Source organism: Haliotis asinina, chromosome 12, assembly GCF_037392515.1.
Source record: "Haliotis asinina isolate JCU_RB_2024 chromosome 12, JCU_Hal_asi_v2, whole genome shotgun sequence".
In the NCBI taxonomy this organism is placed as follows: domain Eukaryota; kingdom Metazoa; phylum Mollusca; class Gastropoda; order Lepetellida; family Haliotidae; genus Haliotis; species Haliotis asinina.
The window spans coordinates 17,008,740-17,033,546 of NC_090291.1; the positions used below are offsets into that span (position 1 = coordinate 17,008,740).

A 24,807-nucleotide genomic window follows, 5' to 3' on the forward strand; every position below is an offset into this window, starting at 1 on the left:
TTCCATCGCGAACATCAATAAACACTTTTGGATAAAGATTCAAGTATTCCTGATGTATGAATGATCCTATCACATTTGCATATCTTGATTAAATCATAGCATAATACGAATTCCATGCCAGACTTAACAAATTTCTCAGAAGCGAACAAAGCATCAAGTTCATGCCAAAAAACTCTGCGACGTGTAACCATCCTTATGGCATCACATGAACTAAAGACAGACTCTCTGAACCAATATATATTTCACGGTTGGTGTTACAGCATTCGGTAACCACATAACTGGCTTTAGGTACAGGCAGTAGTTGATACAAAACCAACATGTCCGCAATGCAGATTAAGAAGTTGGGCAGCTTGGGTGACAATCTCTACGTTTGTTTTGACACGTTCTCTCACCATTGCCACTAGGAAAACAAACGGTGGGCGTAATCTTACAACAAGCAAAGATCATGTTATGCTATCAGGTAGAGAGGGCACAAAATAATCGCATCACAACTCTTAATATAGTGCCATTTATTTGGATGGTGGTGTCAAGGCTGGAGGAAGTGTACCTGCAGTGTGGTCCAGTGGTGACTACACTGGTGTTAGCTTCAGCAACACTGAATGTTCACAATATTGGGTGGTCTCAAGTCAATACCCAAACATCTTGTGAATAACATGTCAGTCTCAGAGCTCAGTAACATGAGTTTTTGAGAATGTATCTGCTCTCTATAAGCTGGGAGAGGGCAGTGGTTTTACATTGTGGTTTCCTATTTTGAAGCCCAATATGACTTTCTGAGCATGTATCTGTTCCTCATAAAGCTCTGTGCTTATGCTGGACAACATGTCCATGCTCCACTTAAGTGAGACAAGATAAAGCTCTGTTCTTACGTTGGACAACATGTCCATGCTGAATTTAAGTGAGACAAGATAAAGCTCTGTGCTTACATTGGACAACGTGGCCATGACGAACTTAAGCGAGACAAGATAAAGCTCTGTGCTTAAATTGGACAACATAGCACCTAAGTGCTTCGTGGACAGCATCCCATCGTATGCTCAAATTTAGACAATATGGCTAAACTTAAACAACATAGTCACTCTGAGCTCAAGTTGAACACAATGGCTGTTCTCAGCATGTATTTGACAACAGGCCAACTCTGTGGCTAAATCTGATGAGGCCCAAGCTGTATCAGGTTGTCAGCCATCTGGGCAATTTTAACACCTCAGTGTATGGTAACCAGCGTTTCTTGTTAATGGCAAGCCATAACTACATCAAACTGCCATGTGGTTGCCCTATGGTACATGTAAAACAGACATCCCAATCCCTGCTGAATGCAGTCCATGACAACTAAACAACATTCCCATCCTGGTTGAGCAGGAGAAGGAGCAGGAAGAGATTCAACATCAAAGTACCATGACAACATGGACCACGTCTGTCCTGGATTGCCACAGACAACTCTGTCACCAATCTCTGGTATTTACATCTGTTTTCGTTCATGTCGTCCAATACAACGTCATCTGTTAACCAAATATTTATTGTTTGGCATGCCTGGTCTAGCGGTCTTGTAGCAAGATATCTGAGGGCACTGACCTAGGGTGTGATGTTTGCATGAGATCAACAGCAGAGGAGCATCAGCAAAACATTGTTAAAATGCTATCTTTGATTTACACAAGCAACATGGTTAAAGGATACCCAGGGACTAATGTAGTAGGTGCATAAAACATGTCAAACTACCTCCATACAAAACAAAAGAATCATAAAGTGAAATATCAAGGAGACATGGCATAAAAATCACTTCTAATTACTGGTAACAAGACTGAAGTGCAGCTCTCACCAGAGAAGGAGCAAGAATTAGCTGTGAAATGGTGTATAAAGATAAGAAAGAACTTGTTATCCATAAAAAACATTTCATGAATTCATGGTATCATGCTGCTCAAACAAGTTCCAAACGAACATTTTGGAAGGTATGTCTTTATAAATTTGTGTACTATGTGTACTAAATATACAAGTGTTTCATCATCCTTAACATTTGTGTCCAGTATAAATATTAGCAAAAATCAAAAACACCCAACAACCTTTGTTAATCTCCCAAATGCTGCCACTGAAGCCATTCAACAGGAATGAGCATAATGGAATCCTAATGATATAATTTCCAGTAACTACTTACCAAGTAGAATTTATGTATCATATGAATTATAGATGGAATGCATAAATGTCCAGCTTTCTGAATCCATAAACTTTAATTAGTTTACATAAGTCACCAAGAAAATCCCACATATTGAAAAAGATCGTTAAAATATTAAACATTGCATAGCTATTAAACATGCATTCTTGTAACAAATGTTCTTACACAATATGAAATGAATTGTCTTTTTGAAGTGATAAAAATGAATTGCAAGAATTGCAGCTGAAAGTCACACATATAGTATAATGTCAGATCATCAAATACTGTTACATAGATCCCATGCTTGAAATTGGACTGTCATTAAGACGCTGTTAATTGAAAGGAAGTGCTAAAACACTGTTATGTACATCTGACACCATTACTAAAACAAACACGAGACATCATAACATGTAGAGCCACAGAAAGTGTTCTGCGAGCACAGCATGTCTAGGCTGCTTGTACTACAGGGAACATGCTCTACCACAGCCTTAATAAAATTCATTTTCTGATAACAATGACAAAAACAATGACAGCCTGGCCTATATACTATATATACCATCTTGCCTAGTCCACGATCAGAACTGCAATATTATCTCAGAACATTCAAACTTTAAAACCCTTGTATAATTACCAATATCATTCGATCTTTAAAACATAAAAAAGAAACACGAAATTTAAAAAATTACAACTTATTTCCTTTCCAAAAAGAGTGTAATTGCACTCCAGTGTTCAGCAAATACACATCACATATTAACCAAAATAAACAAGTCTAGCAGAATTAACAGGTGTCTCCTTACAAATCATGCAGCTATGCCTAAAGATGCCAACCATTTATTCAGTACTTTTTGCATGAAGAGCATCATACTAAGAGATTATCGGAGACCGTAACCTCATGGTATATTAGAAAGAACAACAAATACTTAGATCACAGACTGTAGACAAGCTGATTTCAGCTGGTATTTAGAAAACAGTTTTTCCACAAGTAAGAGACGAGCGCTAACCCTCACAGGTAAAGAAAGGTGAGGTGGGAGTTAACGAGGTGATGACCAGGTGAGACTAAGTGTAGCCAGGTGGACCCATCACCTTTGTGTCCAAACCAACAGCAGTTTCCTATGCATACATTATCCTCTTCCACACAACACGGAAGTCTGCCACAAGCTCAGGTCATTAGCACACCATCACTTATGAAAGCCAAACATACTGAGTGAACATTTTGCACAGACTTTTTTCTCCTTCAGAATGTGAACAAAATACATCAAAGAAGTGTAAGGCGACGTTGAATTAACACTCTTAAATTCCACATGATGTCAACAGTGACAGGTTTTGCACTAATAATTGCTTTCAGCAGTTTATGAAGTGACTCGCTAATTAACTTAATTACACTGATGACTTGTGCCATCAGGCCAGTGCTTCATGTAAACATGGGCAATGAGTTGCGTAAGTGAAAAGTAATACATTACCATCACTGTTAGGATGAGGAGGCTGCCCATGGGTTGTATCACGTCCAGGTAACTCATCGTTAAAGGTGAGATATCCAGTGCCAATATCAGGTAAAATCACAGGTAAAAATCAAGGAATGACAGTAGGTCCGTCATAGGCCACTGGGAGAGCATTAGGGGCTAAAATAGGGGCTAACTGCAATGATTGCCCACACAGGTATCTGGGGTAATATACAGATGTTAACAAGAAAACTCCTGCTACTAGTTTTGGTTTTGACAGTCTACACTCAACACTGTTTCCTAGTCACTAGTCTGCACTGGAGTCCAGAGAGATTACTGTGCACATTGTGGCTGGCTCATGAATGATTGCAGCTTCGGCCAATCACAGTCAATTTATAGTCGACATTTAAAGGGCCCCGTGGCTATTGAAGCGTTACACAAACTGTCTAGCTTACCCTCCGCTATCTTACATGGTGACCTGACACACTAAGCAGTTCTGCCCAGCCAGCACTAACACCACTGATTCACCACCCTCCACTCCAGGTCCCAGCAGGTCCCAAACAGATCCAACACAGGTCCCAAACAGGTCAGACAGTGGTCCTACTACACTGATAATCATGTCCCATCCTGGGTGAGAAGTGGGTAAAACACATGTACCATGCTGCGGCATGTAGAAGTTTATGGTCCATGTGTATCCGTCTGCTACTCCCTCCTTCCCTCTCTCTTCCAGTCTTGGTGTTCAGTCTGCCCTCACTTGAGGGCTGCTTATGCAGCTTATCAGAGTTGCATCACAGAACTAGTGCCAGAAGAAAGGCTGGTGCCACTCTGCATGTCTAGTGCATCTGCTCCAACTCTCCTCTACCAATATACACATCTTCCATATCAATGAACATTTTTATTTCCATGTGACCCAACTATCCGTTCACTTAAAACAAATGTGTTTGCAATAAATGAAATCTGGAACATCAGTTTTTAATTCAAAAGCATCAACAACTGCAAACTTGAGTATGATCCAGTGAGGGACTTGGTTAAAGCTGCTTTAGACAGAATTTCAGTTATGTCATAGCGGGCCAGCTTGTGGGAGGGATGCCCGAAGTGATGCATGTGCTTGATATTTACTTATTTGTGAGGCCTATGAGAACAGGTATGGTGCTGACAAACCCAGAGATTTAATCAAGGTTAACAGGGTACATGATTAACATGGCTAATGAGCAGGGTTAAGGGATGGAACTGAGCTCAGGAAACAGAACCACGTTTGAGGACCAAGTCATGTGACCATAATGGTTTCGCTGTTTCTTCAGTCACTGTAGGAACAGTCAGACGTGAATTGTGACTGAGCCATCCATGGATCAAATCAATGTTGTGCTGCTGCTACTGCATATCCTGTCATGTTTCACAGCTTTAAGTGATCTCTCAGAGGCAACACTCAGGGGCCATGTTTTTTATTACCTTTTATTACCACTTTTTGCAATATTCCAGCTATACGATGGCAGTTTGTAGATAATCAAGCCGGGACCTGACAATCCAGTGATTGACATCATGAGCATCATTTACATAAGAGGGAAATGCTGACATGCATCACCAAAGACAGCAATCTGACCACCCGATCCCATTAGACACCAGTCTGACAAGCATGGGTTGCTGAAAATTAATCTTAACCCGGATCTTCACGGATCAGACAGACCATCCTCACAGGGCAATCTAGGATCTTAACAATAAGACTTCTTTCTAAAAGGTTTTACATTGCACCCATCTAGCAATGAGTCATACACAAAAAATATGTATCTCAACCTTTGTGTTGTCACAAACACTAAAGCATTGTTTGTTAAAACTAACTTATATCCATCAGGAGCTACATGTCTATTAATTACTAAGGGAGATGAAATGATTGAGAGCAAGACAGGGTTTGCCTGAGGAGGAGCATAAACACAGGTGAGAGGGGAACGCAGAAACAATCAGGTGCTGAGTGAGTTGGTTCGTCAAGCAGAGAAAGAGTCTAGGTGAGAAAGAAGAACAGATGAGAGATACAAATAAGAAACTCCTGCCTCGCCAAAAAGCCAATTCTCACCAGGCTATTAAGACACTGTTAAATACAAAATGGATGTTGTACCATGAACTAGCTCATGTTGATTACTGGAGTTATTTTGATCTAATTTATATCTGAATTTATGTCTTGAGATGCCTTTGTCAGCCTTCTCATGATTTAGTGAAGAATGTGAGTGAATCTGAATGTGGCTGATCGAGTGTCTATGTCAGTGTTTATTGTAAATCTGAGTCCATAACATACCTTAATATGAACCTCAGTAACATACCTTAATATGAACCTCAGTAACATACCTTAATATGAACCTCAGTAACACACCTTAAGTATACAAAACAGCAAAAGAAATGCAAGTTAAAAAAATGAAATCTCGTGAAAGTAAATGTTTATGTTTATGTCCTCATTTAAAAGCTTGACCCCAAAACAGTTGCATTTCTTTTGCTGTTCAGTTCATATAACAACTGCCCTAACAACTCTGGTAACATCTTGCTTGTTTCTCTCAAAAATATCTGTCTTTTCTTCATGAGTCAGATAAAGCACTAACCCTTCGTGTCCGGTTCTGCATGTAACACGGACTCAGAAACTAAATATTAATTATTATTATTAATATTATTAATTACATTTATAAATCATCATTGGTTTCTCTAAACGTAGCATCATATTTTCTGCCTGTCAAACAGATCACCTTCATGAAAATATCTAGTTATTTCTGTGATGTAGGACATTTTAATTCATACGTATCAAAACCCTTAACCTGCACCATCTGTCCTTATTGAAAGCTTGTTCGTCACACTAATGACAATGATACTCTCCCATTCAACCTCAGCACTGACTAGAACACTTTGTTTAGGTATCTCCAAACAATTTAACACCGATCTTCACATGTCAAACAGATAGATTCCTGCCCGCTGGTCACTCAATTGTGCTCTGGCCATTTACCCCTACTGGTCATACGGCTCACTTCACATTATTCTCATTGGTATACAGCCAATTTTCTGCTCACTGACTTGACATCGCTGGCCTCTATGTGGTTTCTAGGGCTGGTCGATGGTCAGGAGAACAATGCCATTGTCACAGGTAAACTGCTTGGCAAGACCTTATTGATATAAGAATAATATATAAGTCTTGTCTTATACACCTCCTTTTCCTCTTATTCATTTGTGAAGAAGAATTTTCAGAAATTCAGTTTCAAATTCCTGACAAAAAATGTCCATGTACAAATGTAAAATATTTTTGATCAAATCAGCTATTCCCACTAGCAGGAACTACTGAATACAATATGCAGCATTATTAGATATTCATCCTCTTACAGTGGTTGGGCAGCCTTGTGGTTCAAGCGATCTTGTCATGCTCAAGATCCAGGTTTTCTTTTCCTTGTGGGTACAAAAGTGAAGCCTCTCCCTACTACAATGCATGAGTGAGTGAGTGCATGAGTGATTGAGTGAGCGAGCAAGCCAAATTCTGACAATTTTCCTTTCATCCCAAAAGAGACACCATAAATGTTTATTAGTCAATGCACATATGCGGAGAGTCAAACCTGACTACTTGTCAAAACAGGCAAGCACTTTAACCACAACTCTATGCTTTAGCCTCAAAGTAAAACTCTTTACAAAGTATCCCCTTTTATTTTTATCCCTCTTTATTTTGAAGCAAGAAGAAATAAACATAATTAAACTGTCCTAAAAGGACAGTATATCTTTAATATGTCAGGAACACATACAGACTTCCCAATGCCAGAATACTTTCACATACAAATGTGCCTCTCTTCCCCGATGATGAGATACAGCAATGTGTATGCATCTATACACATGCTAAATAACAAGTAAAACCCTTTGGAGAAATTGAGCCCACAATAATTTAACTGTACCAAATTTATCTGTAAAATAAGGCGAGGGACAGATATCTTGCCGATTAAGCATCTGCCTACAGATTTATTTTAGGAGAAATTTGAAAAGCATGAATATTTTTAGCCTGTGCCTGAACAGACAGTAGATTTATAACTTGACTTTGAAGGTGGTTTAATTATAAAAAAGCATTTAATAGCAGTTTAATCTTTACAGAATGTGAAGAGTTATCTAAGAGCGTGATGATATTCCTTTTTAAATGCAGCATCTCAAGTTCTCAAGAAAAACACGCATTGCTGGAGTTTCATTGCAATGATTCTGAAAAACATAAATTTGTCTAAACTTTAGAAAAAATAAAAAAATTAAAACCTACCATGTGCTGGAGAACATTTACAAGAACAAAAGAGACCTCTGGCTGAGTGAAATATTTCGACACTATTTTATTTTTTTTCCAGCAATACCTCAGCAGCAGGGAAGCTGATTGGATTTCATGCATTGTATCCTGGAGAAACAAACGTTGACCTCCTGCATAGGTGAGCCTTCAGGATTCCACTGGTCTCGATAAAGAGTATTTAAAGTTTTCTATGATAAATGTAGGAGAATTTACCTGTCCAGCATATGTAAACCTTTAACGAGTTCTCTAGTCTGAATAAGGATATTTAAATTTTTCTAAGACCAATGCGTAAATTTACCTGTCAAAATGAGTGGGTAAGTAGGTGCATGAATGAATGAGTGAGTGGGTGAGTGAGTGAATGAGTGAAAAACAAAATTCCAGCAATATTATGGGTACTGACTTTGACTTACACGATAATGTCTTGTGTATGATTCATAACAGGTCTACCATTTGAGAAACTATTCTTGGTGTTTAATTCAATCTGTAAGTACCATATGTGAAACCATTCTTGGTGTTTGATTCAAACTGTAAGTACCATTTGTGAAACCATTTTTGGTGTTTGATTCAAACTGTAAGTACCCTTTGTGAAACCATTCTTGGTGTTTGATTCAAACTGTAAGTACCATTTGTGACACCATTCTTGGTGTTTGATTGAAACTGTAAGTACCATTTGTGACACCATTCTTGGTGCTTGATTCGAAGTGTGTGTACCATTTGTGAAAACATTCTTGGTGTTTGATTCAAAGTGTAAGTACCATTTTGAGAAACCATTCTTGGTGATTGATTCCAAGCCTGTGTACCATTTGTGAAACAATTCTTGGGCTTCACACATTGTACACATCTTTGACATGACAAGCCAAGGCTTTACCACTAAGCCACCCCATCAGCCCTTTTTATCTATGATGTTTAGACCAAATAGTGTAGGGGTTATGGGCCCTGTCATAATATTATTGAAATACTGCCAAGAGTGGCATAAAAACCCACTTACTAACTTACTCCATCTAGTGAATGTGTCTTAGCTTCATAGCTTCATCATAGTGATACATTCACTTTCATTGGGTCAAGTAGCCCCCCTCCCGTTGATACAACCACTACCTAACCCACTGTCCTAGCATATTTTTCCCATATATTTTTTTCTATATTTTGATCCCATATAACACCCAGCAACACTAATAATGATCCACCCAAAAGTAATAACAGTCTTTTGCAACGATCACCTCACAGCTCGTATTAAAGGATTAAGGAGCTATACAAATTCATTCAACGAGTTCTCTACATCTATGATTTCTAGGTAAACACACTTCCTCTGTGAAACAATCACATTGCCTGTCTTTGTTTGTAAACAGACGGCCCTTGTTAGCAGTGCTTGACAAGAGATATGTATCTATCGTATGTAGATAGCACTGACACCTGGAATCACACTCAAATGTCAAGCTCCTTGTGGCTGAACTGCAGTGGTTCAATAGCGACACAGCTGTATGAGGTGGTCAATGTAACTGACAGTCCAGATACATCAACCTGTTGGGGAAACAAACACCCTCTGTTGTCTAGACCCACAGCTACGCAAATCGCCATGATTACAGGAAAACAATGAAAGAGGGTAACTGTTACATGTGAAATAGAGTCAAAACACATAATCTTTTGAGTCATATTTATAAAAGAATATGAGAAAGGTGTGAAAGGCAGACCTGAGCAGACAGGTGCATGAGATAATTACCTGAGTTTCAGACATGTACGAGACAGGTGTAAGTACATTCAGGTATAAAGCTGGAAATACACAGATATGTCACATACACTGACAGGGAAATGTGGGATTTATGGCATACATATATTCATGGACAATAAAACATGCGGATGTGTTGTGATTGACGCCAAGTTTTAATGCTGTTAGGAAATTGTTTTTCCAACATGTTTTTCAAAATATCTACACAGAACTGTTTTTTTGTACAGTTGACTACGCTTAGCTTTTGCACTGTACAATGTTGAGTGAGTGAGGGAGGGATAAAGAGAGTGAAATATTGTAGAAGGATTGATGGAAGAAGTGAATGAGTAAAGAAAGAAGTGAAAGACGGATGGAATCAACCACGGACAACAGACCATATGATATAATGATGTCTAACTCATAACTATAAACCTGTGAAGATCCGGGTTCGAACTGGCCTTCAGCAGCCCATCCTCGTTGAGAGAGGTGACTAACTCACTGACATGTCATGGTATCCAAATTCTATAGATTGATACTCATGAATTTGATCAGTGGATTGTCTGGACCAGACTTGATTATTATACAACAAACACAATAAGTGTACTTATCACCTTTCATAATATCAATGGTACTGCTAGAACACCATAAACTGTGGGATTGTCTCCCTTGAACTTGGATGTACCAGGTGTATCATCAACAGTGTTTGAAAAAAAAAGCCATTCGGGTCATCTGTGTAAAAAAACAACCCAAAACACTAATTTACACTGACCGATGTATCAATATGAGTAGAGGCACAAAGAGAATGAAAGAAAAAAAAAAGAAAAAGAAAAAAGAAGAAAAAGAAAAATGAATAACAATGTGCATGACAGCCTGATATGTCCCTTTAAGAGATCAAGTATTGGAGGTGGTAGTGGTTGGGCTTCATTACCAGTCACTACCAGTGGCCTGTTGAAGATATTAGCGCCCCCAAATGGGCACATCTAGTGTGATGCACCAACTCCAAATGGACATCACGCAAGTGATTATATTGTATGTGATCCTTCAAAATGAGTTGGAACTCAATAAGTGAAAATAAACCCAAAAAAAACAGAAAATACTGTATCATAATAATTTGATAATCTGTTTTCACCATCATTATCTTGTTGGGTTTGTTTTTGTTGTGATTTTGTTTGTTTGTTTGCTTGGTCTTGTTTATGATTACTGACACCTGCACTGAGCAATATTCCAGTTATATCATGTCAGCATAAAATTGTGGTGTCTGGACCATAAAATCCAGTGATTGATATCATGAGTATCTGTTCACAAATGGTACATGTTTACAAACATCAAAAATGACTTCACTAATGGCACACACACTTGGAATCAAACACCAAGAATGGCTTCACAAATTGTACATCTCAGCAATCAAGCACCAAGAATGGTTTCATAATTGTACATCTTTGGAACTATAACTGTAAACATTACCAATCTCTTAAAAGCAGATTCCTCACTGTGATCTCAAATGAGTACAACAATGAACAAAAAATGAAATACCTGTTAAACTCAAGAAATATGAATACAAATATTATCTGTTTCATTATTCCTGAAAAGATTTTTGAAATTAGAAGATAACATATGCTTGTGCATTTATACTTCCATGTGACTGTGCAATGTAAAAAATGTAACAACACAACTGTACTATGGATCACATGGCTGGAAATCTTGAAAAAAACTTGTCTGTTTGTCTGTCTGTCATCTTAGGAATAAAACAACAAAAATGATTTTCACATTCACTGTACAAAAGATGCTCAACTTATTTGCCATATGTTAGCTACAAAATGGCTTCCACAAAGGCCATGGGTAAAGTCAGAGCCCAGGTTCTATAAGCTTATCTGGAGCTGTGTTGTATTAGTATGCCTGACCTATTATCTTGTAGAGTGAGTGAGTGCGTTGTTCCCATGTGTGGTATCGAACCCAGGTCTTCATTGTGAAGAGCAAGCACTTGTATCACTAGGCCACCGCTATCTTGTGCAGAGTACCTGAGTTTGGTGAAGAAAGTCCAAAGTGGTATAGATCCAACATTTTCTGACAAATACAGGATCATAATGAGGTTAATCTGTGTTGAACTAATTGCAACTCCTTACAAAATATCCAGCCAATTGTTCACTCACTAAAGCTCAAAAAAAAGAAAAATTGATTTGTTGTAGATGAGTACCTTACACAGTGTGGGACAGTGACAGGTTGCCTGTGATCTAGTCCCACAGTAGACCCAGATAACATTCCTGCTTCATGAGTAACAACCAGCCAGTAACACAGTTACTCATCAGGTACACATGCTAATGACACGATGGCAACATGTAAGGCCTCTTACAAATATTTGTTTCACATATTTTTTACCCAGTCTTGGTGGATGAAAGGTCATATCATCAAAATTCAAGTTTTCAGGTCATTGACTTTAGTGTTGGTGAGCAAGTTTGGTTTAAACTGCACTCAGCAATATTCCAGCTATATGGAGGCAGCCTGTAAATAAAAAAGTCAAGACCAGGCAATTCAGTGATCAACAGCATGAGCACTTATCTACACAAATGGAAACTGATGAAAAGTGTCAATCACGTCAGCGAGTCTTACCACTCTATCCCATAAATTGCCTCTTACGACAAGCATGGGTTACTGAAAACCAGTTCTGACCCTGAAGTTCACAGGTCTTGGTGTTGTAGTCAATGGCTTGATACTATTTTCTGAAGATTCTGATATGTTTTCATCTTTTGTTATTTGTGCAGACATTGTCTTGGAGAACATTGGATTTTGATCTTGTAAATGAGTGAGTGAGTTTGGTTTTATTCAAGCAATATTCCTGCTATACTGGACAAAATAAGTTTGGGATAATAGTATTTTCATGACTGACATTTTATCAGAATGTCAATGAAAAAACACATCATTATTCAAAATTTCAAAACTCAAAATATCCCAATCATTTTTGTCCAGTATATATGGTCTGGAAATAGTTCAGTCTGGACCAGACAATCCTGTGATCAACAGCATGAGCATCAATCTGGACAACTGGGTACCCATGACATGTGTCAACCAAGTCAGCGAGCCTGACCACCCGATCCTGTTAGTTGTCTGATTTAGTAACACTCAGTATAAAAATACTGGTTTATTGTCCAAACAACTCTGAATCATCCCTCAAGTTGAGTGGTATGTGCTTGGATGACATATTATCATTAAAATATCAATCCTCAAAAGATTTCATTCTGTACTGTATACTATCCCAGGAAAAGGTAGCATTGTACAGCAGGAGTTGGCTGTGGGTATGGGTGTAAATAAGGGTGTGGGTAAAGATTTAGGTGTGGGTATGGATTCACAAGTGGGTGTGGATGTGAGTGTGTTTGTTGTTGCACTCTGCAATATTACAGCTATACGGCGGTGGTCTGAAAATAATCATGTCTGGACCAGACAATCCAGTGATCAACAGCATGAGCGTCAATCTATTCTTGTTGCCTTTTACAACACGCAATAATTGCTGAAGTCCAACTCCAACCTGGGTCTTCAGGGGTTGGAGGTGGGTGTGATTATGGCTCTTGGTGTGGTTGCAGTTTCAGGTGTATGCATGAGGGTGCTTGCTGTGAACACTGATACATATTCATCTTTGACGATGATGCTTAACCCAAAATATACAACTTTTGCTTTTGTGTTGATTCTGCTCAGTCACACATATTCACATGCATTACATGACAACATTGCTTTGATAAATGCCAGGTACGTGAAAATACCTCTGAAACCTTTGAAATGTATAAACCGATGCTCATGACATCCCTCACCAGGCCAACTGGTTCAGACTCAGTAAATAATGTAATATAGTTAAGTGTGACAAAATATATAAGGGGTGGTAGGGTAGCCTAGTGCTCAACATGCCAAGGACCCGGGTTTGATACAACACATGGGTACAAACAGTGAACCCAGTTCTGGTGTTCCCGGAGACATTATTGCTGGAATATTGCTAAAAGCAGCACAAAAACTGCAAACACTCAAACTCTATCAAAATATACCCTGTGTACTAAATGACAGTAACCAATTGGGACATTGTCACTTAATAAATATCACACTTAACCGATAAACGTCATTTGTGGCTTTCCAATCATGGGCAAGTCTTTGTTATCTCGAACAGATGATCCCCAATATATATCCAGATGTTATAATATCCCCAGCTTAACACTAATAGCATACTGAGGCTAAATAGGCTAGGAGTCCGTCCACTTGACAGCAAATAGGACTCATTATTTTCACATGGGTGGGTACAGCATGAATTAGTCTTTGAACAGAAAAGTGGGTTAAATTCACTTTTTATGAATCAATTATCATCACATAGATGAGTCACACACTAAATCTGTTTCACACAATAGGAGTATGAGAAGAAGTGAATCTCACTGTCCGTACAACAATCTGTAGTCGGGCATGAAGTAAGTTAGCAAAGGTGTGTCAGTGTATTACCAGTGGGACAGTTTGCTGAGAAAGTCCTAGTCACAAGGCCTGGCTAGTGAATATTGTTTTATGTCACTATATGTCTCTGCTACCAGTGTCACACTGGTGACTATTGATGGAAATCCATTACTGCATGCCAATGCCGCTTTGCTTGGCAGTGTAATGAGGCAAGAGAGTTATTCCCCTTGGATAACTTTCGGGTGGGAGAGGCCTGGTGGCACAGACTAGAGCGTGTCCTGCTTGAGTTGGAGTTAAATCATAACTAAGAGTCCTTATGTGTTCTGTTGATTCACAAGTGGTGCAGTATCCCTTTACCTAAACTGGCAGCAATAGCAACAGTCTACTGAAACATGCTACTGGGAAAGCAATACCTTCTTTGAGAGGCATGTTGAGAAGTTGGTGGTGGCGATAGCAATAGTGATAGTGATAGTCTCCTGCAAACAACTATTGCAATAGTTTTGTTCTCCTTAAATTCTCTCATTTGAATTCATTTCCCAAATTAATGCATGGTTAATATGAAATAAAAACAAGTTAAGTAGTTTAAATATCTTAATAACTGCCAAGAAACCAAGTAAACAGTTAAAACATAACAGGGGCATATAACTCTAAATCAAAACATACAGATCTGGTACTTTCTGTATTTGGGCTGCACATTTATCAACGGAAGTCAATTTCTAGCAACAGTCAAATATACTATCAATTCATCAATAGTATTTTTTTTCTGCCATCAAATAATTGTGTTCAGCGACAATTGCAGTTCATCGATAGCTGGATGAATCATTACAGTCCTAGAGACTACTGACTTCTGGACTAAATAGTTCGATGGCTGCACTGATAAATCTTGTAACCTCCTGATCTCCATATCATTCAATTCTTTGGTTATTAATGTTCTATTACATGTGTAGGGTGGTGAGGTATCCTAAAGCATTCTCTCATCAAGCTGGAGACAAAGGTTCGATTTCCCACATAGGTACAATGTGTGAATCGAATTCTTGTTGTGATATTACTTGAATATTGCTAAAAAAAGAATAAAACTTAACTCAGTCACGCACTCACTCACACTGTTATAACATGGCAGACAGCAATATTTCAGCTACATTAAGGGCCAGATAAACCAGTGAATGAGATGGGACAACACCCAGAAGACTTTGGGGTATGATGACCAACCAGGTCACAGTGTTGACCTTCCAATCCAGTCTTGTCTCACCTAAAATGAATAGCAGTAGTGACCTCTTCAATCAGAGTGTCATGAGGCAAGCTAATGTCCATGTCCACTTTCCTGTATCAGGTTTTCAACGTACACGTCTCTTTCAGTTTCTGTGTGGGAACTTTCACGTTTATTGATGGTCCAGTCCGAGACTGTTTTACAAATGAACATATGGGTTTAGAAAATATGGTCGCTGACAGTTCATAAAATCCTTTTATTTTTGTGTTTAATTGAGTATGGTTTGATGTCAATATTTGACATATTCCAGCTATATGATATCACAGAAACAGGATTCACACACATTGTACCCATGTGGGGAATTGAAACCGGGTTTTCAGTGTAATCAGTGAACAATTTAACCAATAGGCTACCTCCACCACACCCGACAACCACCCTTGTGTTAAATAATGTCAAGCCATTTCAATTGTTTCATAACAATTTAACCACTAGACTACATCATAACCCTTGTTTTAAATAAAGTCAACCATACCAGCTACCTTTCTCTATGCCTACATGACTCTATGGCAAAGAAGATAACCCCTCTATGCATACTGATACAAGGGACTGTAAAGGGGAATAACTCCCGCTGCCTCGTTTCAAATTTTTCACTATGTGGAGGTACGGAGGGTTTGGGATTGTTCCCACTGTTTTTTAAAACCTCCAATCCCAGCATGAACGGCGATTCCACCATTTTATTAAGACCTGACCTTTACCCCTACAACACAAGCTTTGTGTCATTTTTTAAAGTAGGATAATTGCATTTATTACTGTCACTTCACAAGAAAGCATCAGCCCTCATGGCACTATCCCAGCCACAGCAGAGTTACAACTGAGACGAGATGAAACAATGTGCAAAATAGCTCCATTTTCATGGGGGCATTTTGTAAATCACTCTCTCCAACTTGTTAAATTAATATACTTTTAAATCATGCAACATGATAAAAACATTCATCATGTTCATCAGCAGCTTCATGATGAAATGTGTGTCTTCATTCAAATTTCGGGATACTGAATTATTTTGTGGGCTAGTAACTTTCAAGCCTAGCTAGCCCACCTAGCTAACAGAACCTGTTTTGCACTGAGGTAAAATGGGGGTAACATTGCTTAAAATATTTTTTTTCATTTCTATATGTGTGTGGCTGCTTGAACAAGCATTATTTTTCTGCCAGTTTAATTGAGTCAGCCCAATGAGATACTATGTCATTGTTTTACACATTATATTGAATCTAAGCCACAGAGCTAATTTTATTCCTTAATATCAAATGTTGGCTAACAGCAAACTCCATTTCTCAACGTCCTTTGGTAAATCTTGAACTGAAAAATGGAGCAATTTTTGAGATTGCTGTTCTTTTGATGCTGTTGTTGTGTATTCATGTTGTTTATGTTCATTTTAACGTGACCAAGACATGGAACTGTGCAATGAAAATTTCCACAATATGGACAATAAAGTATTATCTCATCTTATGTATCTTATCTTATCTTATCTTATCTTAACCATTCCTGTGTTGTCAGATTTGATGATCTTCCCACTACATCACATTTTATGATGCTTGTTCTTCAACTATTTGGATCCAGTGAATGAGACTGACACCAATGATTGTGTGTCAATCAGCGCATGATCATATCCACACAGTTGAGTACCTTGCTCATTTCTTCAATCACTAAATTGTCTGGTTTAGACTTGATAAACAGTGGTGTACCTTGCTCATTATATCAATCACCAGTTTGTCTGGTATAGACTTGATAAACAGTAGAGTACCTTGTTCATTACATCAATCACTAGTTTGTCTGGTTTGGACTTGATAAACAGTGGAGTACCTTGTTCATTACATCACTCACTAGTTTGTCTGGTTTAGACTTGATAAACAGTGGAGTACCTTGCTCATTACATTAATCACCGGTTTGTCCGGTATAGACTTGATAAACAGTGGAGTACCTTGCTCATTACATCAATCACTAGTTTGTCTGGTTTGGCAGGCATCATGCAGCTGGATATAGTGAAGGGTTGAGCTAGTTTAGCTTAGTTTTATGCTGCTTTTAGCAAAATTCCAGCAATATCACGACAGGGGACACCAAAAATGAGCTTCAGACACTGCGCCCATGTGGGGAATCCAATCCCATGTTTAAACCACTAGGCTACCCCACTGCCCCATTCAGGTTTGGAAGTAAGCTATCTGGACAAGTATGATAAAAATACCCACATTTTCCTGATATTTTATGAAATATCATAAAGGAGGATCGATTAATGTGTTCTTATTTACTACTCAATGTCAATTATTTCAAGTCTTGTTTGAGATAATCTGTTATCTAAAGAGAATGTTACATAAACATCAAAGAAAACATCCTCTGAAACAATTTCTCTGGAGATTCATAAAAGACCACTAGGCCAAAGGCTTTGCTTGTACTGGAGCCATCTGACTAATTCCTACATAACTGTACAGCGTGTATGTTTGGCAATGAAAGTAACAATTATCAATTAGACTGATATATAGCTCTGTTTGATGCTCAGCACACAAAGGTCACAGAGAGCTAATGACTGAGCATGTACTAACGGCTGCCACCATTTACACAAGCCACATTTTTGATCTCGGCAGAAACATAGGTTAACTTTGGCTTCCATTGTTGGTGGTCACGGGCATAAACCGGTTGTCTACTTTAACAAATTGCCACACTTGATGCTCAAAAGGAAGGCAAAAGAAAAATAGGCCGTTAATATGATAATAGGCTGTAAAAAACATTCCCTTTTAACCATACACCTAATAAGCTGTATTTCTGGTTTTGCATTTCAGTGACACTATCAATTATAACATTAGTCTGTAACCTTAACTGACATGCGATGAGATAACGAGTATTTCAGAAAGACAGCATATGCCAGACAACTACACATAATCTAAGACCTAAAACCTGCAATACATTCAGTGTTAATGACTTTGGAATTTGAGATACTAGTATATCATATCTGGATAAAAAATCTTTGATGTTGTTAGTTTTGTTGAAACTTCTCAAAATACCCAACAGAGAATTATCACCTGAATGTTAAAAATTATCATCCCAAACTGTGTTTTACAGGAGATATTGTTTGTGTGAGATCACACGATATCTCCTAGGAGATACTGTTTTGACGTTAGCTTTTGTACAATGCCCAGATGTCATCATGATACACAATGGTGTGATGTCATACACTTGATGATGTCACAGTGGTATGACATCACTGCACTGCAAGTCACAGTACCATGTTCAAAGATAAAACATATTTCATTGAATACTAAAGAGGAGTGTGTTTTTTTTCAAGACAAACAGAACCTCACAGTCATGTCTTTGATACAAAATATATGAACACTCATTGACTAAAGTTAAAAATAAGCAAAAAAACAAGCTTCAGATATTTCAACTTATCAACTTGTGCTGACATATACATATGCATATGAGAAAAAGTAACACATAACTTCTTCCCTCAATTTCTCTTCATCATCTGTTTCCTCCTTGGCTTCATCATTTGGATTTCATCAATCTTGTAAATCCTATGTCCCCTACATGTTTAAAGGTATATTAGATATCAAAGACATAGGGTGAGATTGTCTGCTTCACATTTAATGTTACATCATAGTATTGTCATGTGTGGTAGTATTTCTGCTGCAAAATGTTATTTGTGAAACTACATTTAATGTGGTTGGTTTCCAAATCTAACAGTCTATATTTCTACTGTTTATTCAGTGCCTGGATACAAGTTTAATGTTACATATGTTGTCATAGTTAACTACATAGCTGTTGCAGTGATTTGGCCTAAGCTATTATCAATACACATGGGCCTGGCCTTTGAGTCCCATGGGATCTGACATCTATGCTGGTCTCTACACAGACCCAAGTCTAAAACCAACATGGCTAGTGTTATTCATTTATGTTCACATTTCATGTATTTGTTTTACCTTTTGGCGTTTATTGAATCTGGCATTTAAACATGTCAGAAATGAACTTTTTCAAAATAACAATCAAACAAACATTGTAAACAATACACTTCTTTAAATGTTTTCCTTGAATTCAGATCAGCACCTTAAAGAAAACAAATGTCAGACCAAAAATGTTGTAAATTTGGTTGAAAGTCTGTTGAAGCACATCCCAAACACGAACATGTCTTGAAATAAGGAAAATGTAGACACTTTTTATTCAAGCCATTTTTTAAACTAATGATCCCATTAAAAATTATCTGAAGTAAAAATTGGTTATAAAAGGTTAAAACAATTGTTGAGAGAGTGGTATTTGCTGGCGTCTCCACACTAGACAAGATTGAAGCGATATCTCTTGATCCTACAATTAACTTCATCTTTTCCATACCACAGAGGGCAACTTCACTCCAGGAAATGAAAAACACCATAAATCTAAATTTCATTTTGCAAAAAGCAATGAGCTGAGACAAAGGTAAGACAGAAATAACATGAATGCAACTTTTCTCCTCTCATCAGCTCAAGGCTGTCAGTCAACCCCAGGTTTGCTAAATATGCCAGACATGGGTGTCAGAAATGGTGGAGATAGCTTCATGAATTTAACATTTAAATAGACACAGTCAAATTTTCAAAGATTAGATCAGGAATTTTTTCACATGTGTGCCCCATTCTATGCATACCAAGGGCCTCAATCCCTGTGAGGAGCCTGTGTGGGCGTACATCCACGCTTCAGTGAATTCCTCCTTGGCCTTGACTGTATGCTTTGGAAATATTTCACTTAATTCACTGATAAATATTCTATCTCTGCTAAAAAAGTGAATATCCAAGATCTACCTTTTTGCGTGAGACTTCCTGAAATGTGGAAGTTTTTTAGCCATCTGAATTTTGGAGTGTTTCCTTCCTGTAATTTGTATTTGTGACGTCTGTCTTAGGCCAGTCAATTTAACTTCCTGTTTTATGTTAAAAAAATCAAAAAGGTGTTTCAGTTGACTTAATTTTTTTTTAATAATCTTCTTGGAAGAAGATCTGAGCCAAAAATATTTGAAAAGACATTCAGTTCAACTTTTTCATAATTTTCCATCAAATAGAGCAGTTTTAATTTTGATATATTTTTATAAATTAATCTTGTTTCAACATACGTTTGTAAGAAATCATGTTCTATTTTGTGAAGTTCTGACACAGCACCTTCCAGACAATCACTGCTGGGATATAAAAACACAGAACCTTCCAATAACTGGGTAGCCTAGTGGTTTAAGTGTTCACTCGTCACGCCTAAGACCAATATTAGATTCCCTACGAGGGTACAGTGTGAAGCCCTTTTCTGGTGTTCCCTGTTGGGATATCACTTAAATATTGCCAAAAGCAGTGTAAAACTAAACTCACTCACTCGTGACAATTACCAGTGGCACATAATGGCATGACATAGCATCCAGATAATTCACAATTTTTATGAAAATGCTGTATCCTGATTTGCAGCAATTCACTAAAATACTGATTAGACTGATTAGAAGTAATGAAAGTCCAACTTCCTGATAAAATTAATCTTGAAAGTAAGACAGTTTATATTCCTTGCCAAACCTACATCAAACTATCCTCCATGCCAAACTATCCTCTATCAGCGCTATTGATACCTTAGCACATCTATTGAGTCCATAAAATGATGAATGATAATGCTGATATGAGGATAGGCCTGGGTTGTCCTGGCACAACCAACAACTATCGCTAAGATAAGGCAATATATCTTACTTTCCAACAAAAGCAGTAAATACAGGCATGAACCTGACAAAAATCCTCACGTTTAGGGTGTACATTATTTCCCTTTGAAAGATGCAATCTCTGTTTGGCTGCACCCACTTCCCATGAGGCACATGTGATCTATGCAGATCGTAGCAGATCATAGACGCTACTTTGGGACTGAGTCAGAATGTACACAAGGAACACAGGCTAACAGGGAAAACTTGAATAAATTAAGTTCAGAATGGCACGTTCGTGTATATTTGCTGTGGAAAACCTTTCCACGCTGTGGAAACAATAGTCCAATATACATGCCTTGAAGCAAACATATTCTAGAAAGCCTACACATGTCAAGAAAATATGGCAAGTCTAGATTTTCACAGCATCAGAAAAATGAAGAAAGTCTCAGGGCTCCTGTTCATTACATTTTATTTTTTTTAAATACAAACACTTTTTTCTATAAAATATGTTCATTTCAGAGACCAGCTGTTATTCTAGTGAAAAAAAAAGAAATAGGCTACAGAATTGTAATTGTCAATGACTAAACCATTTTTTAATGACTTTTCCTAGCTTGGGAGGGCACCGACTCTTTTCAAAAGAGCAGGGTTTTACATAACATGTAAATGTGCACCCAGTACACACAAATCTATAGGATGGAAGCAGAACAACAATTCACATCATTGAGAGGGACCCAGTTATTATTTAATGTACCCACAACACATCTATCACTTTGCTGAGAAGTGTTTGGTTGTTTCTTTCAGAGCAGTTACATGTATCATTTCACCAATCAGTCCACATGATCGATAATCCACCCCAGGTTCTACAGAAATTATAAAAAACACTTCTCTACACTGTTATTTCACAAGACCATAATATTTTTTTTCTTACAAGAACCATTCAAACTAATAACTGGGAGTTGAGTAAAACCCTGAAAAGGATCCTCTCTTGCAGCCATATTGATGCACACTAAACACACATCTTCCAAAAAGCAATAATCGTTTGTGTCCGGAGTGTCTCTCAGTACTGGTTCTTTTTTTTGTGAATAAAATGCAAAGGATGCATTAAAACAGACTTGAAACCATTCCAAATACAACTTGGACTTAGTCAGGGGCACCCATACACATCAACATCTCCATTCAAGCTGGATCCTAAACGGACTTGAACATAAAATTTAAAGAGGTAGCTGCTTTAGATAAGGGGTGCAGTGAGTGACCGAGTTCACTATTATGCTACTTTTAGCAAAATGTAAGCAATATCACAGTGGCAGCACCAGAAATGGGTTTCAGACATTGTTCCCATGTAAAGAATTGAACCCAGGTTTTCGGCATGACGAGTAAATGTATTAACCAATCAGCTACCCCCTTGTGATAGTCATATTCTTAAATACAAGAGTTCGTGTCTTTAAGAGATTCTAGCATTTCAGAACATGATTCAAAGACTTGGTACATTGGTATAATTTCCAGTGTGCCCCCCTGTGATATTGCTAAAATATTTCTAAAAGCAATACAGTTACCAAATATAATTATAATGTTCAATGTGTGAAGGAACAAATATATAACATGTATTACACAGCTGGTAAAATCTTATTCAGCTCTTTATTTCTTCACAACAAAATGCAGATACTATAACACTATGATGAGTCATAGACAAACAACAAAATATTCAATTTCTTATCTTAAAAAAATTGCGTATGAGATTAACTGTAACTGGAGTACAATTGATATTAATCTGTCATACTTTTGGAGCCAACATACGGCCGTGCACCTCGCCACACGATCTTTTCTGTGACAATATCCCCTATTGTTCTTTAGGAAAACTTAACCTGCTTGATTTAATCCCTGGTTATCAGAAACAACAATAATGTTCTTAAAAAGCCATTAATCCTGTCATGTTTGGATCTCGGTCATTTTTTCTCTAAGATACATATTTGATTTTCAAACAACCACAGGGTGTCAATGTGTGAATGAATGAGCTCAGATAATCGGCGAGGGCAGGAGGGTTATAGAGGGCCCTTGGTTTGGTTGTTGTTTAGCACTGTTCTCAGCAATATTCCAACTATAGGTGGCAGTCTGTAAATAGTCCAGTCAGACTAGACAATCCAGTGATCAACATCATGAGCATTGATCTACACAACTGGGATACGATGACACATGTCAACCAAGTCAGTGAACCTGAACACGCAATCCTGTTAGTTGCCTCTCACAAGCATGGGTTGCTGAAGGCCAGTTCCAACCTGGATCTTCATGGAGAGACAGCCATAGGTTGATGAAGACCAATTCTAACCTGGATCTTCATGGAGAGACAGCCATGGGTTGATGAAGACCAATTCTAACCTGGATCTTCATGGGGAGACAGCCATGGGTTGATGAAGACCAATTCTAACCTGGATCTTCATGGGGAGACCACCATGGGATCCTGAAGACCAGTTCCAACCTGAATCTTCAAGGTGAGGCAAGCATTGGTTTCTGAAGACCAGTTCCAATCAGATCTTCATGGTGAGGCAAGCATTGGTTTCTGAAGACCAGTTCCAACCGGATCTTCATGGTGAGGCAAGCATTGGTTTCTGAAGACCAATTCCAAATGGATCTTCATGGGTGGACTACCTCGAAATCATGCTAAGTGTGACTCACAGTCCCTAAATGCATTAGTTTCATTACTGCCTAGCCCTCCCTGCCATGAAAGCAAGTCTACATTTCTAAAGGTTCAGGGTTTCTTCTTGGTTGTTCAATGCTGTAGTCAGCATTATTGAAGTTTCATAACATATGTCTCTAGATGATCTAGCCTGGATTAGGTGATCCAGTGACTGACATTAGTTTCACTGGTCTGTGCAGTTGGAACCAGTGATATAGAAACAAGCAAGTTATAGAACACTTGCATTGGTTGCTGTAGACCTATATCTTTATCCAGAATCAATGTCAACGCGACATTCAATTTCAACAGTGAATGAATATGTAGTGCTTTATATCACAGGTTGAAATGTTGTTGACCTATATTCTTATCCAGAATTTTTGAAGGCATTGTGAATGAAAAGCTTTCATTGTTGTATGCTACAGGTAGAAATGATACAAATGTGCTGGCATGGGATGTCATGTCCGCCTGGCCAGTCCAGAAATTCTAGTTGCCCAGAACCAATCAACACTCACACCTGATGCAACAGAAAATTTGTTTTGTCTTTTTTTTTAGTGGCCATCAGCAACTTTTTTCTGTGCTTATCTCCCTTACATCAGTGCCAGTCTGTGTATTTTGTGACGACATATGAGTGAGAAAGATAATATGTGAATTGTGCTGTATAACAATACTGCTGGATGAAAACATCGTTTTTACATATCAAAAACAAAATAACTACTGAATAACATTCAGAAATCAACTTGCTCTGTCTCAGTACCTGATAAAAGAATGTCACATGTCATGCCTGAGCACACTGGCATGGTCAGCTAGATATAGAATCAGAATAACACAAAAGACTCTGTAGCTCACCTAATATGTTGTGATAGTTGAATGTTATATAACAAGTACCTAGTGTGATAGTTTTGTTGTCCCTAAAGAGACAGATTATTGCCTGCATCCATTGTGGCAGTTATTTACGATGATTGTTCTCAGTATCTCCTGGGACAGATTGTTGTCTGTTTCTACATTGACAAATTGTTGACTATATCCATGTTAATTGCTACCTGTATAAATAGTCAGTTTATTCTTCTTTTTGTACATTGTGAGATGCAGGTGCACGTAGATACAGGTTCTGTAATGGTCGTTTTGGTTTGTTTTGTTTCGTATCTACAAACAAATGTGAAATTCCTTCTGTCCATAACTGAATGATACCGTCTTTATGTCCAACCGAATGAGATGTTTCTTTAGCGCTAATCAAATAAGACAGTATCTTAATCTCTAACGCAATGAGACACAC

At 38.0% G+C, this 24,807-nt stretch overlaps 1 protein-coding gene across 2 annotated transcripts in view; it reads right to left on the bottom strand.

Moving 5' to 3' along the window:
- Positions 1-3,894, bottom strand: part of LOC137258238 (A disintegrin and metalloproteinase with thrombospondin motifs 16-like) — a 132,882-nt gene extending 128,988 nt beyond the window's left edge. For both annotated transcript variants that reach the window (XM_067795833.1, XM_067795831.1), the window contains exon 1: positions 3,601-3,894. In XM_067795833.1, coding sequence (XP_067651934.1) covers positions 3,601-3,657 — 57 coding nt within the window. In that variant the 5' untranslated portion in view covers positions 3,658-3,894. The remainder of the gene's footprint in view (positions 1-3,600) is intronic.
- Between the last annotated feature and the right edge of the window lie 20,913 nt (positions 3,895-24,807).